The 16,267-nt window shown below is 38.3% G+C and overlaps 1 protein-coding gene and 1 non-coding gene across 5 annotated transcripts in view; both read right to left on the bottom strand.

Annotated features, from left to right (window-relative positions):
* FNDC3B (fibronectin type III domain containing 3B) overlaps positions 1-16,267 on the bottom strand; it is a 331,781-nt gene that overhangs the window by 127,516 nt on the left and 187,998 nt on the right. For all 4 annotated transcript variants that reach the window (XM_063096882.1, XM_063096901.1, XM_063096909.1 and 1 more), the window contains exons 5-6: positions 14,235-14,478; positions 10,083-10,364 (exon numbers count right to left, since the gene is read on the bottom strand). In XM_063096882.1, the coding sequence (XP_062952952.1) occupies positions 10,083-10,364; positions 14,235-14,478 (526 nt within the window). The remainder of the gene's footprint in view (positions 1-10,082; positions 10,365-14,234; positions 14,479-16,267) is intronic.
* On the bottom strand, positions 12,348-12,454 carry LOC134365022 (U6 spliceosomal RNA). The gene has a single exon (XR_010021917.1). It is a non-coding gene; the product is annotated as a U6 spliceosomal RNA (small nuclear RNA).

The raw sequence follows: 16,267 nt of genomic DNA, 5'->3' as shown, positions 1-16,267 counted from the left end.
CCAGCTAGCCTCCCCCTTGTTTTTCCCAACATTTCTAATAGCTAGCAAAGTGATTTACAGTAACCACTGTGTTGAGTGGGTTCAAACACAGAATCAAGCTGTCTTGTCGTACCCCTCTCTTCAGGCTCAAACAGAGAAGCCAGTCCAGAGAGGAGGCAGAGGAAAGATGAGGAAAGAAGACTGCCTTTTATTCTTGCCCAGACTTCATCAGGTTGGTTGTGGGTTAGCAACAGTTGGAGTCTTTTTGTTTTAGGAGTGGATGCCCCTCTGAATCCCCTCATATCTCAAGTGTTTGGCATTTGTTTCTACTAAACACTGACCCCTCTGAAGGGCACGCTCACAGGCTGGGGTTCTGCTAAACAGATCCACAGGAGGCAGCTGTCATAAGCAGAAAAGTGTCATGTTCTTTCTTCACCAATATTCTGTAACACTGGTAAAGTACTTAGTAAGTGTCTAAAATTGTATTAAGAACTCATGACAGCACCCTGAAATAGGAGCTATTAATTATCCCATTTTATACCCACATCAAGAAAATGAAGCTTTGAGAGATTAACTCACACCCAAGGAAACACAACTCATGAGTTGCTACGCTGGCACTAAAACTAGATCTGCAAGGTCCCAACTAGTACGTTATTTTGCTTCTAATTATGGCACATTTGTGATGATGACCTCTAACCCAGTTAAATCCAGAATTTAATTTAGTTAAATGAGAATGACATATAAAAGTTTCAATTCAATAAAATTGAAGGTTACATATATACCAGAAACAAACCATATCATCACTTATACATGCTGTTTAAAGGGTTCTTTGAGATGACATTTATTTTACCAACATGGGTTCTGATGTCATCTAAATGCCCCTATGATCAGTTCCCAAGAAAGCAAAAAGGCAGAGAAAATAATATGGGTTTACAGAGCTAAATACTACATATGATAGAAACTAATCAAAATTCTGCCCTCGAACTTCTGGTGAACATTCATTTCAAAAGAAAACTCAAAGAATTTTTTTGGCATGTTGTTTGTCTTTTTATATGTAAGTGAAAAATGTGAAGGTTCAAGTATGATTTAATTAATAGGTTAAGACTTCTTAAATTGACATGACAAAAATATCTCATCTTGCCTGTTGAATCATGTAGTTAACATCTTTAAAACATTGCAGCAAAAATACAGAGGAGGAAAAGGGCAAAAGGCAAAAAAGATAAGATAGTGATATAACTTGATAAAAACAACTACATACTCTACTTATTAGCAACAATTTGGGCCACCAGAGTTTCCTCTTTGTTCAGCAGCCAAATTTGCCTTTGCACCAAGACAGTCAACACTCCAGTAAGGAAAAAATACTGGCACATCAGGGTCTTACAGAAAAATAGTTATTCATAGTTTTATTTCTCTAAGCCTGGGCCTTAGAGGATAATGCCTAAGACAGAAAGCACATGCTAATGAACTCACATACTCCTTATGGAAACAGCCTTCTGTCCCCCAAACTATCTCCTTTTCCATCCCACATGAGTTCAGTTTCAAGGCCTTGAAGTCTGTTCAGCCCTCAACTAGAGTCACTCAGAGGCCTCCAAGGCTGAGGGGTGGATCTGGCAACCTGCATTTGAAATGGAAGTGATAGTGTTAACTGCCCCGTTTCCTGACAAGAAGAATGTCTCTTGTGTTCTGATCTAGAGGTCCACGCTGTCCTTTTAAAAAATAAAAGTTATTTGGGCTGGTTTAGACTAATATTTTCACTTGTCAGACTGTAGTTGGCAACAAGATGGGTAAATTCCACTGACTTGAGCTCACTTTAATCATTTTTCGTGTTTTCTTGATATTTTTCCCATGCTCAGGATTCATATGCAGCTGTGGACAGGTAAAAATACACAGAATTTATCACTGACTACACTTGAGAGATGAGGCAATATTGACACTCCATCTAGAGAGCGTACAGTTTCAAATGCAATAAGGGAAGCACACACTCCAGGGAAAGAAAAGAACCCTGCCCTGTCTATAGCCAATAACTCAAACTCTCTCCAGCCTTCCAGAACACCCTTTCTAAGCATGCCTGGGAAGGTATGCGCTCATGAGATAGAAAACCTTGCAAGTCAAAGAAGAAATCAGCCACTCATGAAGTGGGAAAGCCTCACTAAATATCCTACTTTAAAGAGAAAAGCACCAGCATTACCTCTTACAGGAAGCCAAGACCAAAAGAGATTCCAAAAGAATTCTGCCTTGGCACCCAACATTCCAGATCTTATTAACATCAGGCACGTCATTCCAAACAAAGGAAACCACTGTCAGCCCTGAACAGGGGGATGTGGCCACAACCCCCAGTAAAAGCAGATGCAGAGGACCAGGTCTGAGATTAGTGGAAAATGCCATCACAATCCCTAACCTTAGTACAAGAATTCTTTTTATTATGAATAAACTTTCATATTAATTTTGTGTAAATAGACGCTGTGGATTCTGAGCAGTGATAGCAAAATATAGGAAGAGAAAAAATGTCAAAGAGCACCACCTGGGTAAGACTGAGAATACAAAGACCTGGTAATAAGGAATATTGCTGGAGTCAGAGGGCAAGTTGTGATCTCTGAAGGAGAAAAGCATAAGAATTATGTCCTCATCACCAGCTTTCAGTGTCACGATCCAAAACTATGGCACTATGTGGTAGAATTCGATCTAAAGTATAACTGAATATTTGGATTATCAACAATTCCAAAAGTCAAATTCCAGAAGTATGCTGTATGCTCATTTTCTTATGTATTTGGAATTCTTACCATTTTGTCCCATTTTTTTTCACACACGGCACTGTAAGTTCTAGAGGTCTTCATATAAGCTACCACCTGTATGTTGGCAACAGAAAAAGAACTCTCCCACTACCAGTATATGCTTGTCATTATAAAAATATTACAAGGAAGATGCTTCAACTTAAATCAAATGCTTTAGCTGAATGCCTGCCACCCCCACACCCCCCACTTCTCCACCCCTGCCACTTAAATTCTTGTTTAAAAACTGCTTGGCACTCAAAGGGTCAATGGTTCTCAAATATCTACAGTGCCTAATCATCACCTGGAGCACATGATGAAACACAGATTGCTAGTCTCCACCTCTACGGACTGTTGTTCAGTAGGACTGTGGCAGGCCACAAGGGCACATGCTTTACAAGATCCTAGATGGTATTAATGCTGCTGACCTGAGACTGAGTAGCCAGCACCTAGGCTGGGACTTGGTCTCTGAGAAAGTCTTGTGGATGGTGACAAGGGCCCATGATACCTGCTCAAACCATGGGAGATCCAATTCTATCTGCTTTCAGGGTGCACGCATTTGATAATGGTAGGAGTACAGGGATATTGTATTTAACTTAAGATCCACTTAAGATTGTTTAAAAAAAGAGCATCTGCTCATTGATGAGATTTTGAAAATCACTAACCCTAACTCGCCCATTCATTTTACTGAAAGGTAAACTGAGGCCTAGTGAAACCACTTGTTCTATATCATACAATCCAAAACACAAACTATTAAATCTTACAATTCCATTATGTCTTAAAAATGTTTATGTGTGAAAAAGACATCTGATATGGATTGAATTGTGTCTCCCAAGTTTTACGTATTGGAAGCTTGATCCCCACTGTGACTGTTAAGAGGGTGGGAAATCCTATGATAGTAATTGAAAGGTGGGGCCCTGAAGAGGTGATTGGATAGTGAGGACCATGCAGTAGTGAATGGATTAATAAGGGTGGCTGTGGGTGTGGTTCTGAGGGCTTTAAAAGGAAAGCACATGAGAGTCTCTCTCTGCTCCGCCATTCTGCCATGTGAGACCCCTGGGTCACTGCTGCCACCACCAAGGCCTTCACCAGATGTGTTCCCTGGACTTTGGACTTCTCAGCCTCCGAAACCATAAGCATTAAATTTTGTTTTTTTTATGTGTCACTCAGTTTCATGTATTTATGTTATAAACAACAGAGATGGACTAATACACCACCCTCACTCTTAGGGTGAGACCCAGGAATGAGGTAAAGATAAGCAGTATTAACTGCACACATAACATACTTTCACACACACAAAAGTGTTGGCAATTGTGACTTAGCACTCTTGATGTCCTCTCTCTCTCCCCACCCCACGATTGTTCATGCTCTATCACACATACACACACACACACACACACCATCTTTAAGGGGACTGCTTAGGTCTTTTATTATTAGACAGCAATTCCTCAACCAAAGCTTTTATTTCTTAATCTAAATTCACATAATCCTTTCTAAAACAATACTAGCAGATAACCTTACTCTCCTTTCTGAGAATATGTGACAAAGGGACTACAATCTTAGCTGCAAACTGGGGGATTCCAGTTAGAAACCTGGATCTTGACTCAGTGTACCCACTGAGTAACTTCCTCAATATTTGATGCTTTCTTTTTTTCTTCTTACCAAGAATAAAATGGAAAGAATGAAACTTCCCTCTTACTCAACGAAGGGCAACAGAAACTTCGTTAGCCTCTGTTGAAAGGCAATAAGACTATTTTAACTGGGTTTTGGCCCCAACACAGGCGAAAAGCCAAGCTCTTGAACAAAATTCTATGTAAAAGGACAGATCTTTCCATTCCTATCCTTGAACATCTGTGGACTTGATGCCCAAGCACTGACCTAAAATCAAATGCTGGGAGAGGAAGAAAAAAGGGAGGCAAAACCCTCAAATATATTTCCCTAACTTATCTGCCTAATACTTTGGAAAGACAGGCATGCTTCACAGAGGAGGTGGTATCTCAGCTGGTTCTTGAAGGACCGAGTTTGGAGTCTGCTATGCAGAGGAATTGGAAGGACAGGGCAAGGAAAGAGAATCAAGCACACTCATGAAATGGGACAAAACAGACAGTGACTGGTGGGGAAATCTGAAGTACCATGGGAGGTGAGTGAGTGTCAGGTCAAGCAGTTTAGACTTTACTCTGTAGACAATGGAACACCATGGAGGTTCTTAAGGAGGAGAACAGCATGCTCAGATATGATTTAGCTGTGGCCACATAGCAGAGAGAATGGGATGGAGGAGGAAATGGATTATCACACATCTTTAAACATAGGTGGCCCTTCTGGGAGGTCTCTTAAAGTTCAGACTGAGCAAAGGAAATCATAACTCGAGCTTATGAGAAATACCTGAGGAGGCACGAAGGACAGGGTCTATGATAAAGGACCCCCCAGGAGGCTCTGCTCCAGAGTTCTCTCTCATTCAGAACTGTGTCCCATAATGGGTGGATGAGATGTGTGAAGTCTGGCACCAATTCCACCAGAGAGGATCCCAGGGTATAAGGTGCATTTCTATCCCACAGCAGCCTCTCCCAGGAGAGTCTGGAAGCAGCTTTCAGAGGCAGGGGTCCAGGAGTGTGGGGTTTAGCTTTCAAAGAGTAAGACAGGCTTATGCAAAGGAAGCCACTTCCGGCTTAACAGAAGGAGTTTGAGGGTATAGGAAGGAGGGGAAGTGTGAGCATGGAGGGAAGGAGAAAGGCCTCAGATGGGAGAGTAGAGAAATATGTGTTTTGATGAATGGACATCTTTGATGAGAGGTGATGCTATGATAACAGGAGTCCTGCAGAAGAGGGAGACAACAAGAATATTCAAGTAACAAAAGTTTCCACTATACTAAGTTGTTAAAAACTGAGCTAAGCTATTTTTAATATTTAATGATGAGAATTAAAATACCCATTTTACAGACAAGGATACAGAGATTCAGGGAATATCAAAAGCAAATAGCAAGTGACCAAACCTGATTCTAAGCCAAGAATGTCTGACACCAAAGCCCCAACTGTTCTCTGTCCACGTCATACTATTAGCTCCAACGGACTGCAAGAAAATAGGAATCCTGTATTTCTCGGAGGTACTATGAGATTTTTTCAGACCTAAGCTGTTTTCCTGAAGGCAACAGTAAATTTAAGGAGGGGTTAGCCACAGAGCAGTATCCTTGAGCAATACAGCAAATTTGTTCCAGGAAGAGGAAGTGGCACAATAGCTGTATGTGTTCAAACAAAAGGCTAGCTCTGGAAAACAAAGTAAATAAGAACACAAGATTCATTTCACAAATATTTGCTGAATACCTACTACGTACGCACCATGCACAGTACTAGGAGGAAGGAAGAAAGTGGTGAAGGAAACAGGTAAAATCCCTGCCTCATACTGTACACACTTGGTGCAGCTTATCTTCTGTAACCGTCCTTAACATTAGAAAAGTAGTTTTCTAGCTTGGTTGACCATTATCCCCAGTGGAAGTTTGATTTAAAAAAAGAAACAAAAAGCCACGAAACCAAAACTGGTGAGATTTTGATTTAGTAGGTTCGAAATGAGGGCCAGGGATCTCTATTGTTTTGAAGTTCCACCAGTGATTCTTAAGCACAGTTAACCGAGAGAACCAGGACTCACTCAAGACAGTTATTAATTAATCTCCATATAACATAAGCTGTTTGCTTCTTTTACATGTGCTTGGATTTATCACAGGACCAAAAACAAATTTAAAGTTTGCCTTTTTTTTTTTTAAACATTTGTTTTTTGTAAATGGTAAAAAGATAAATAACTCAAGTAGATTGCCTTAAAAGCAATGAAATTATGAACTAAGTTTGGCCTCCTCTGAAAACAGGGACAACTTCACAAGCCGTATGTCATGGTTAAGTACATATCCTATTCTTGTGCTAACCACATATAATTGTAAACAGATAAGTCAGACTAGCATTAAACACAGTTTAGTATTAAGAACTTTGTTTCCTGGGTACAGAAGCCAGTTGCAGTAAACTGCAGCAGAAAGATATACTGGAAGAATGCTCCCACGTATGAGGAAGCAAAAGGAAATCTTTTGAGATCCTTTGAGCCAACAACCACATTTTGAGGTGGACATGACTGAAATGACATGAGCAACATAAAGGAGTCCGTGAACAAGAGCTACTTCACTGTTTGCTTCCTCCACCTGATTCCTGTTTCCCTCTTTGATCTGACAACCAGGAGGTCCAATGCCAAATATATGGCCCACATCAAGCAATTCTACAGGAATCTTTCCTATACAACCTTAATCATGGTTTCATCTTATTTGTCCTCACTTTCCTCTGATACTAATTTATTTATTATTTTTGAATAGGCTTTATTTTTTAGAGCTGTTTTACGTTCATAGCGAAGTTAAGCAGAAGGCACAGAGAGTTCCCACATACACCCTGCCCCGGGTTACCCACAGCCTGTCCTGCCTATCAACATCACCCACCAGAGTACTCCATTTGTGACAACTGATGAACCTACACTAACACATCATTATCATCTAATGCCCACACTTTACTTCAGGGTTCACTCTTGGTAGTGTACCTTCTGTGGGTTTGAACAAATGTGTAAGATACATAGCCATCATTACAGTATGTCTGGTGTCAGACAGTCCTGGCTTAGAATCAGGTTTGGTCACTTGCTATTTGCTTTTGGTATTCCCTGAATCTCTGTATTCTTGTCCGTAAAATGGGTATTTTATACAGAGTAGTTTCACTGCCTTAAAAGTCCTCTGTGTTCGGCCTATTCATCCCCGACCCACACCCCAACCCCTGGCAACCCCCAATCTTTTCACCATCTCCATAGTTTTGACTTTTCCAGAATATCATATAGTTGGAATCATACAGTATGTAGCCTTTTCAGACTGCCTTCTTTCACTTAGTAACATATGTTTAAATTTCCTCCGTGTCTTTTCATGGCTTGATAGCTCATTTCTTTTTAGCACTTAACATTCCATTGTCTGGATGCACCACGGTTTACTTACCCATTGACCTACTGAAGACCATCTTGGTTACCTGCAAGTTCTCGCCACTATTAATAAAGCTGTTAGGATCATTTGTGTGCAGGTTTTTGTGTGGACACAAGTTTTCGACTCATTTGGGTAAATGTACTTTTTACACAACATGGAAACTCCCTCAGATCCTTAGGGAATGAGCTAGAGTGCATAAAATAATACATCTGGTTCTTTATTTCATGGTTCAACCACGTGGAGAGTAGCACTTTGAGTGATTTTGAGGAGGCAGATGACGTGGTGAGAAAAGGAACAACAGACCAAGTTCAGACTAAGCTTATTCTTCCCCTTTTCATGATGAAACGCATACTCCCAGAAGCCCATATCAAAAGTGATCTCATTATTACGCACCAAAATAACATGTATTCTATACAATAGCAAAGAGCTTAAAGTACTCAAAATAATTCTACTCTCTCCACCAGGTAAAATGCCAAAATGCTTATAAACATATCTACGTATGCTAGCAAACATTTCAGCATAGATTTCGATGCAAATCCATTTCCTCTCTTACAACTACGAGAATATTAAAATATAGAACAGCTTACACATTTGGGTATATGGAATATGAAATAACTGCACTTATAAGAAAGGTGTTTACTTTTGGTAAAGTTAATCCACAACTGCATTAATTTTAGTGCTAACTTCAACCCTGCTTCATCTTATTTTCCTTCATTATTTTTTTGCCCCTGAATTCTTACTTAAATTTATTTTATCTGCCTCTATTAGATATATCTATGTCATCTGCCTTAAATCTTTTCTGGTACAAGGCAGGGCAAAAATTATTAAAGAATGAATCAAGTAATCAAAGTACTTCAAAGCTCATAAGTTCTCTGGACAATTCATATTCTTTTTCCTGTTTTCTTTGGATGAAAATTCTCCTTAAGAAAAGCTATTCCTAATTTTTTCGTGTAAATTCTATTATATACCCATGGTTCATTTAACATTAGGGTTCACTCTTGGTGGGGTACATTCTGTGTAACACTGCCAAGAAACTAATTTCCACGTAGAAACTGCAATATCATTTGGCTAAAAATTATTTTACATGACAGACATAGCACCTTTCCTTAAGAGCTGTTTAAAAGCCTCTTGAACTTTAGGTCTCTTTTATATGATACTTGTTTATGTTTTGTTTAATAATTATAAGAATAATGAAAGATAACTGCATAAAATTTTTAAAATGTAGAAAAGAATACAGAACAAAATTAAAAGAACCCATAATACATTTATACAGAGAAATCACTTTTCAGATTTCACTGTATAAATCACTCATATAATAACATCGGTGGAAATGTTGATGCCAACATCTGGTTTTACCTAATTTTCCTCTCCCTGGTCAGAGACCTGTCTTCCCTAACCAATCAAACATACAAAACCTCCATTTTTTGCATTCATAATCACATTCTCACTGACACAGTCCTGTTTCCACGTGGATGAGATGCAATAACGAATCAGTGTTTAATGTGTGTCATAATCAGTTCTTATTCTGTCTTTCACAGTTGTTCATGTCATTGTTTTCTAGTGATCATATCTGTAAACTCACCTGCCTTACCAAACATTTAAGTTAGCCTTCTATATGCCTATACAAAAAGACTCTGTTTTTTCATCCTGTAGCATCAAAATAGGTTGTCCCTAAATCTCACCTAAAAATTTCATTTAAAACACATATACCTTCCTCTCCAAATCAACTGAACTATATCCACATGATTAATCTACAAAAAAGCACATGTGCTTCCGAGCTGATATCTCTCCTATCTGTATGTGGTAACCCTGACTGTTCCGTCTCATTCTTGGTCTATGAACACTTCATTCAGAATGCAAAAGGTGGCATTAAACAATAACTCATGCCTGAAACTAAGAAGAAATATATTCCTGTTACGCAATGGTAGATCTCACTACAGCATGGAAGTAATCACATCTGGTTTTATGAGGAATAATTATTTTGAGATTTACACTAGCCCCATAATTCTCAGAAAAAAATATTTTACTTTGGATTTCTTCCATCTCTTTCTATTTAGAGAGAGACAACAGAAAACCAATATAAAAACACTTCCATATACTTGTTACTCTGATAAAGTAGAAAGTTACGTGGCACATGTGACCAAAAAGTAATATTTCTGCCATGAAATATTAACAAAAAACAAACCATACAAGATTCTTTCCTTACTAAGAAACAGATCAGAGAAGGCCTACCCAATCATTCCTAGCGAGAAACTAACCATGAAATACTGTTGTATGTAAAAGATGTTTCCTTTCAGATGTCCCTGTCTCGGTAACTGACTCTTTATGGCAAACATCTTCAGCATTACCTTGCAAGTCTGAATCATTTGACTTTGGACTGCTTCTTGCTCGCCGCTCTGTTTTCTTAATTCCTGGCCCACCACCACTGCCGCCTCCACCGCTGCCGCTACTGTGACCCTTCCCGTAGCCATTGTACACTGTTGTGCAGTTGCTTTTGTAAATGGAAGACGGAGGACTATTGAGGCGGTTCTGGCGGTCAATCTGGCGGTCTTTCAGTTTTTTGTGTGGAGGCTTGCTGTACTGGTCTTCTCGGGTAATGTAGCTTGACATTCCGTAGAGTGGTATAATTTCTAAAATGGATGATTATAACAAATGCAAGTTTAGTCTACATATTAAATAATAAATTATCAAGTGGTCAAATAACTTGAGCCCTGTAGAAAGCTGTCTAAAGTCTTGCTAAATACAATATAAAAAATATTTTAAAGAAAATGCTATATACATTATATATGTTTAAAGCATTCTCATTGATTCCAAACCAATCAAGGAATAATCAGTCATTAAAAACCATACTGTGTCTTCAGAAGTTTTCCATAAATTATGGAGAACACTGAAGATGACAAGGTTATTATCCTTAAAGAGTTCATATTCTAGTTTAATTTACAACTAAGTTTCATTTTGCCTGTCAATGTTTTTGTAGTTGCAATACATGAAAAAGTTAGAACAAATAAAATACCTCCTTTAAATGTGTACTTAGAATCAAGATACTTAAAAGCATATACTTATCCTTGTAGGTAGAATAGCATTTCTACTGGAAAGTATATAGCAACCAGAACATAAGGAGTTATTTGTAGCATCTGAAAGAGCCACATCTGAACAAACCTTACTAAAATAATGAGATGAGAAATAATAAATGCTCACAGAATTGGGGGAAATGTTAAAGGGGAAAGTATAATGGTAAAGATAAGCCATCACTGCAGTCTGGTGCCAAATATAATAAGCTGTGGTCTCACATTTCTCTTTTGGAGTAATAATAGGCAAGACAAAACTAGAACGCCATCTGGCTTCACTATAAACATTTTTAAGTGGCTCAAAAGAAAATGGGAGCCTGCAAAATAATCTTACAATCTCAGGGAAAAAACACCTACTTTAATTAAAAATTTTAAATCAATTTGAAACTATATCTAGGCATCAATAAAAACGACAATGCATGGGAAAGGGGGAGGGGAGTGGAGTGAGGCAGGCACAGAAAGAGAAATACTACACGTCCTCATAAGTGGGAGGGACAGAGGGAGGAAGAAGGAAAAAAGGAAAGAATGAAGAAGTAAAGAAGGAAAGAAAGAAAGAAAACAAAATGTTGAACTTTCAGAAGGAGAGAACAGACCTATAGTTACTGGAGGTAGGAAAGGGGGAGTGGAAGGGGAGTAAGTAGTAATGGGGTAAGGGACACGAAGATAATTATGATTTTTAATGATAAACATGCTAATAATATTGATTTGATCATCACACACTACACAAATACTGATAGTCAACTCTGCACCCCATAAATATGTATAATCAAAAATAAATGTTTCTGGGCCGACCCCGTGGCGCACTTGGGAGAGTGTGGCGCTGGGAGCGCAGCAGCGCTCCCGCCACGGTTCGGATCCTATATAGGGATGGCTGGTGCGCTCACTGGCTGAGCGCGGTGCAGCCGGACTCAAAAAAGACAAAAAAAAAAAAAAAAGATGTTTCTTAGAAAAAATAGTAATTAAAAAAATGCCAATGCATAACATAGAAATTGGGTCCTTACATCTTTAAAAGAAAAAAGAGTGACCATGTAAATTAGCATCCAAATTTGAACACTTCTGAGAGTGAAAAGGTAGGACTATTAATTTCTTTCAGACAACAGACCTAAATCCGGAGTGTCCTAGACACACCAGGAATGTATGGTTACCCTACATAATTTAACAACTGATGTTTCAATTTTTAAATGATAAAGCTCCACTTTTCATTTCCTTTTTGCTCACACCAATTTGCACTAAAGAATATGTAAAACCAAATACAATCTAATTCAGAGGGTATATATCCAAACAAACTATGTCAAAGTATATCAGAAGGATGGCACATGTTCTCAATGCCACAACACATTACACTTGAGATTTAAAATACTCACCATGGGCACTAACATAATAATCTTTTATTATTTATTCATTCATTCATTCATTTTAATTTTATTTTGTCGATATACATTGTGGCTGATTATTGCTCCCCATCACCAAAACCTCCCTCCCCCTCTCCCCCCCAACAATGTCCTTTCTGTTTGCTTGTCGTATCAACTTCAAGTAATTGTGGTTAAAAATATGGAACGCTTCACGAATTTGCGTGTCATCCTTGCGCAGGGGCCATGCTAATCTTCTCTGTATCGTTCCAATTTTAGTATATGTGCTGCCGAAGCGAGCACCATAATAATCTTTTAAACCATGCTGAGAACTTTTTAAAACTTTTATGGTTTGGGAAATTAATGTTTAAATTGCTTTTAGGTATGCACCTTGAGAACTAAGGTAAGAGAATATGTAAATGGCTTTTTATTTATAAAGCAAAGGGATTTTGGTCTACTGAGTTTTTAAATCTGAAATCAGTAAAGGCATTTGTATTTGTACATTTTTACTCTGCATTATTTTAATGAAATTAGACTGAAAAACACTATGAAATGAAGAGACTAATTTTTTGTTTAATTCTAATGGTGATTTAAATAATACTGTTGTCTTGCCTAAAACTGCAAAGGACACCGTTTACAAAACAGTAACCATGCGGCATCCTACTAACAAACTGCCAAGATAAGGCATCATCAAGTGATGAGTCAGTACCAAGGACTTTCACAATGCCATCGGAGCTCAGACCCAGCCGGAAAACTCTGACAAATGTTCAACTGTTTAATGTATATTTTGTCAAAGCAATAAACTTTTTTTAAAAAAGTACAGTTAACTAAGTTTTTTTAGTTTTTATTCAAATATTACCATGGTTTATGCCTGCTACTTGATTTTTTTGGTGTTATGCCACTAGGCAAAAAGATCATATTAATAGGAAGTTATTGACGCTACTATGAAATCAAAGTATTGATTTCATGTTTTGATATCATCTCCCCACCCCCCATATAAAAGCACCCAATTATTTGGAATTACACTAAATTTCTTTCTGACTACTAAAAAAATAGCCAATCAAATTCCACCCCTAAGCTACAACAGGATATTTCATTAAAATATCTATCTCTAATTTTTGTTAAGAAAAAAATTACAATATGGGTTGAACATAGAGGGGGAAAAATACATATACATAGATATATACACACACATGTAACGTAAGAGAAAGAGAAAATTTCTACATCGTAACAAGCATTTCTCGAACAATTTATCTGATACAATATAATAAATGTTTGAAGTGGTAATGCTTCAATTCACAGTCCAACTCAGAAGGAAATCACTTTGCAAAGTCCTAGAGGCGAAAGTCTAATTTTTTCACAAATTTATCTGTTTCTTAGTATCCATTTTGATAGAAAAGAGCTTTAGACTAAATCAACACCAAGGCCAAACCTTAGACATAATATTGGTAGCTCTGAGGCTCTTTTCATTTCAAAGTAAGTATTTGCCTAACAACCAGTGAAACTGTGGCTGCACTAATGGCTAGTCTTAAACTAAAAATAGGTTCAGAGGGTCACATCAACAGTGAGGGGATTTTCGAGTTCTGCCAAGATTGTAACAGAGCATACAGGAAACCCAAAGGTTACTAAGTCCTCACAACCTTCTAACATTGAAAGTGGGGCACGAAACACTTTTCAATTTCTCTTCTACTGCTAGGTCACATGGATACCAAAGAAAGAAAGTGCCACAGGTCTTCCTCAGACCACTCCCATGTAAAAACATGCCAGTGGGATACAGGAACATATAACAGATCACTGCCTGTTTTCTAAAATAAAACAGTGGCTATCCTACTTGATCCTTGTAGGGTCGGAGTGGAAGGCAAAATTTGGGGAAATTGAGAGGAAAAAAGAGAGCTACAACCCACAAAGTAATTTTTCCAAGACATAATTCAGGACAAAGGAAGCTAGGAATTTCCCATGAGTTTCAGACACCAGATAGATCCCTCTCTACCATGCTTATTACAGAGGAAAGAAAGGGCTTGCTTAAACTGTTCAAGTGTTGTAACGTTTCAACAGCTCCTGATGACAGCAATCACCTACTCACCTTGCTCGCCATATACTGTGGGGGGAAGATGATGCTGAGGAAAAAACTGGGGCGGCATGTCTCCAGGTCCAGTAACGGGTGGGTAGTACGCCGTATGGGAGTTGTGAATAAAATGAGGGTGGTGAGTCAGGTAGGGGGGCAGGTGGTGGGTTGGAGACATGGCGGAGGGGTAGCTTGGCGGGTAACACTCAGGAGACTGGGGTGTGACCACCACCCGACGGACCCCAGTACTGTCTTCAATCACCTGAGGGAAAAAAGCAAATGGAAAGAATGTAGTCCATGTTATTAGCAAACACCCTGTGAATATATACAGGATTAGTAACTTCCCCCTTAATTTTAATTTTCTCACCCCCATAGGAAAAATATGAATGCACATTATATTCTGGTTCTCTAATTCAACCAGTTAAATGAGTTCTAGAAGTAATAACATTTAACTATTAAAATTGATGAAAATAAACTATTCATCAACCACCTGATTCCACAAAACTTTTTGGAGAGGCCAATAGCTTGATAATCTCATTTTTGTCATAAAATTTTCACTGGCTTCTTCTGAGACAAGTGGACTCAGTGTGTGCTTAAAATGATGTTAGGAATGACTTTGATACAACAATCAGTTCAGTGGTTTTCCAGGAAGAGGCTTTCTGGAAATAAATATGTATTCCAGGGCTGGGCTTCCAGATTTGCCTGACAACATTCTGCCCCATTCCTGCTTTAACATGCACAGCTCCATCATCATCGGGACTTTAGAAAACTAAGGAAACAATGTCAGAAGCCATAAAAGTGCCCTAAAAGATCATTTAATCTGGCACTGAGAATGTGGATAAAATGAAGGGATTCTGATCAATGAAAAACTTGAGGAATCCCAAATCAGGACAGACACCTTTGCTCCCAAGATGTCCTGATGACATAATGAATGTTGTAATGGAAGATACTATGAAGGGCAACCTGTTAAGAGCACAGCGAGCCAATGAACATTCTATCCATACTTTCTCCAGGGTTTTTTCAATTCACCCAATGAATGCAACTAAGGCAGTGCAATGCCTTATTATTGTCATCGTTGTTGTTGCTCCTGTAGCCAACATCGTGCTACTTGCTCTAAGAGTGAACAATTTTGGTGATACACAAGAAAAGAAACAACTAATACAGCAGTTACCACAATCAAAAGGTAAAACTGTGGGGTACAGAGAATGAGAGCATGGGATGGCAGGATCAGGAAAGGCTTCAGGGACCTCAAAGAATTGGTAGGACTGGGACAGCTGAGAGAATGGCCTCCACGTCAGGGCCCTGCAAAGAAGGGGACATAAGAGTAAACTCGGAAGCCAGGACCAGGCTGCTGAGGAGAGACACCAGCTGGTCTAATCAATTATTTTAAACAATCAGGTACACACTCTGATAGGAAATTGTTTTTTAAAAAACTCTGAAAACTGAACTTGTATACTGAAATGGATTTCTCATTAGACCTCAGGAGGTTGATTACAGGCCAAAATAAAATGACTTAATCATGTTCAAAACATCCTAACAATAACAACAAAAAAAATTGTACTTAGCTTCATTTAAAAAAAATAGTGCTTAAGCCAAATTGGCAAGTTTAGCAATGTTTAGTCTACACTTTAGTGTACAAGGTTGGTTTAGTTTGAATTAACAGCCATTAATCGTTAAGAAAATTAAAATCTTTATAATTATAAATGAACATAAAAGTTTCTACTATGTCAATAATTCATTAACAAAACAATATTAACTCTTTAAAATTAGGATTTTGATTCATAATTCCTACTAAAGCTCTGGACATTGGTTTTAACGTAACCCCTCATGGGCCTTGGCAAGTGAACTGCATTAATCCCATGTATGAATGCACAGCTGCTAATCTGCAAGTATATGTGAAACAGTGCTTAAACCAAGACCCTGGAAATCCTCACGTGTGTACTGATAATCATCAAACCATCTTCTATTCAGACTAAAATACAGAGCATAAATATGCTGTTTGGTGGCACACTTTGTACAATCTTATTATAAACATGTTATGTGTTTTTCTT

The sequence above is a fragment of the Cynocephalus volans genome, chromosome 1 (assembly GCF_027409185.1).
Source record: "Cynocephalus volans isolate mCynVol1 chromosome 1, mCynVol1.pri, whole genome shotgun sequence".
Taxonomy (NCBI): Eukaryota; Metazoa; Chordata; class Mammalia; order Dermoptera; family Cynocephalidae; genus Cynocephalus; species Cynocephalus volans.
The sequence above is the reverse complement of the archived record's forward strand: the minus strand, read 5'-3'. Positions and strand labels throughout refer to the sequence as shown.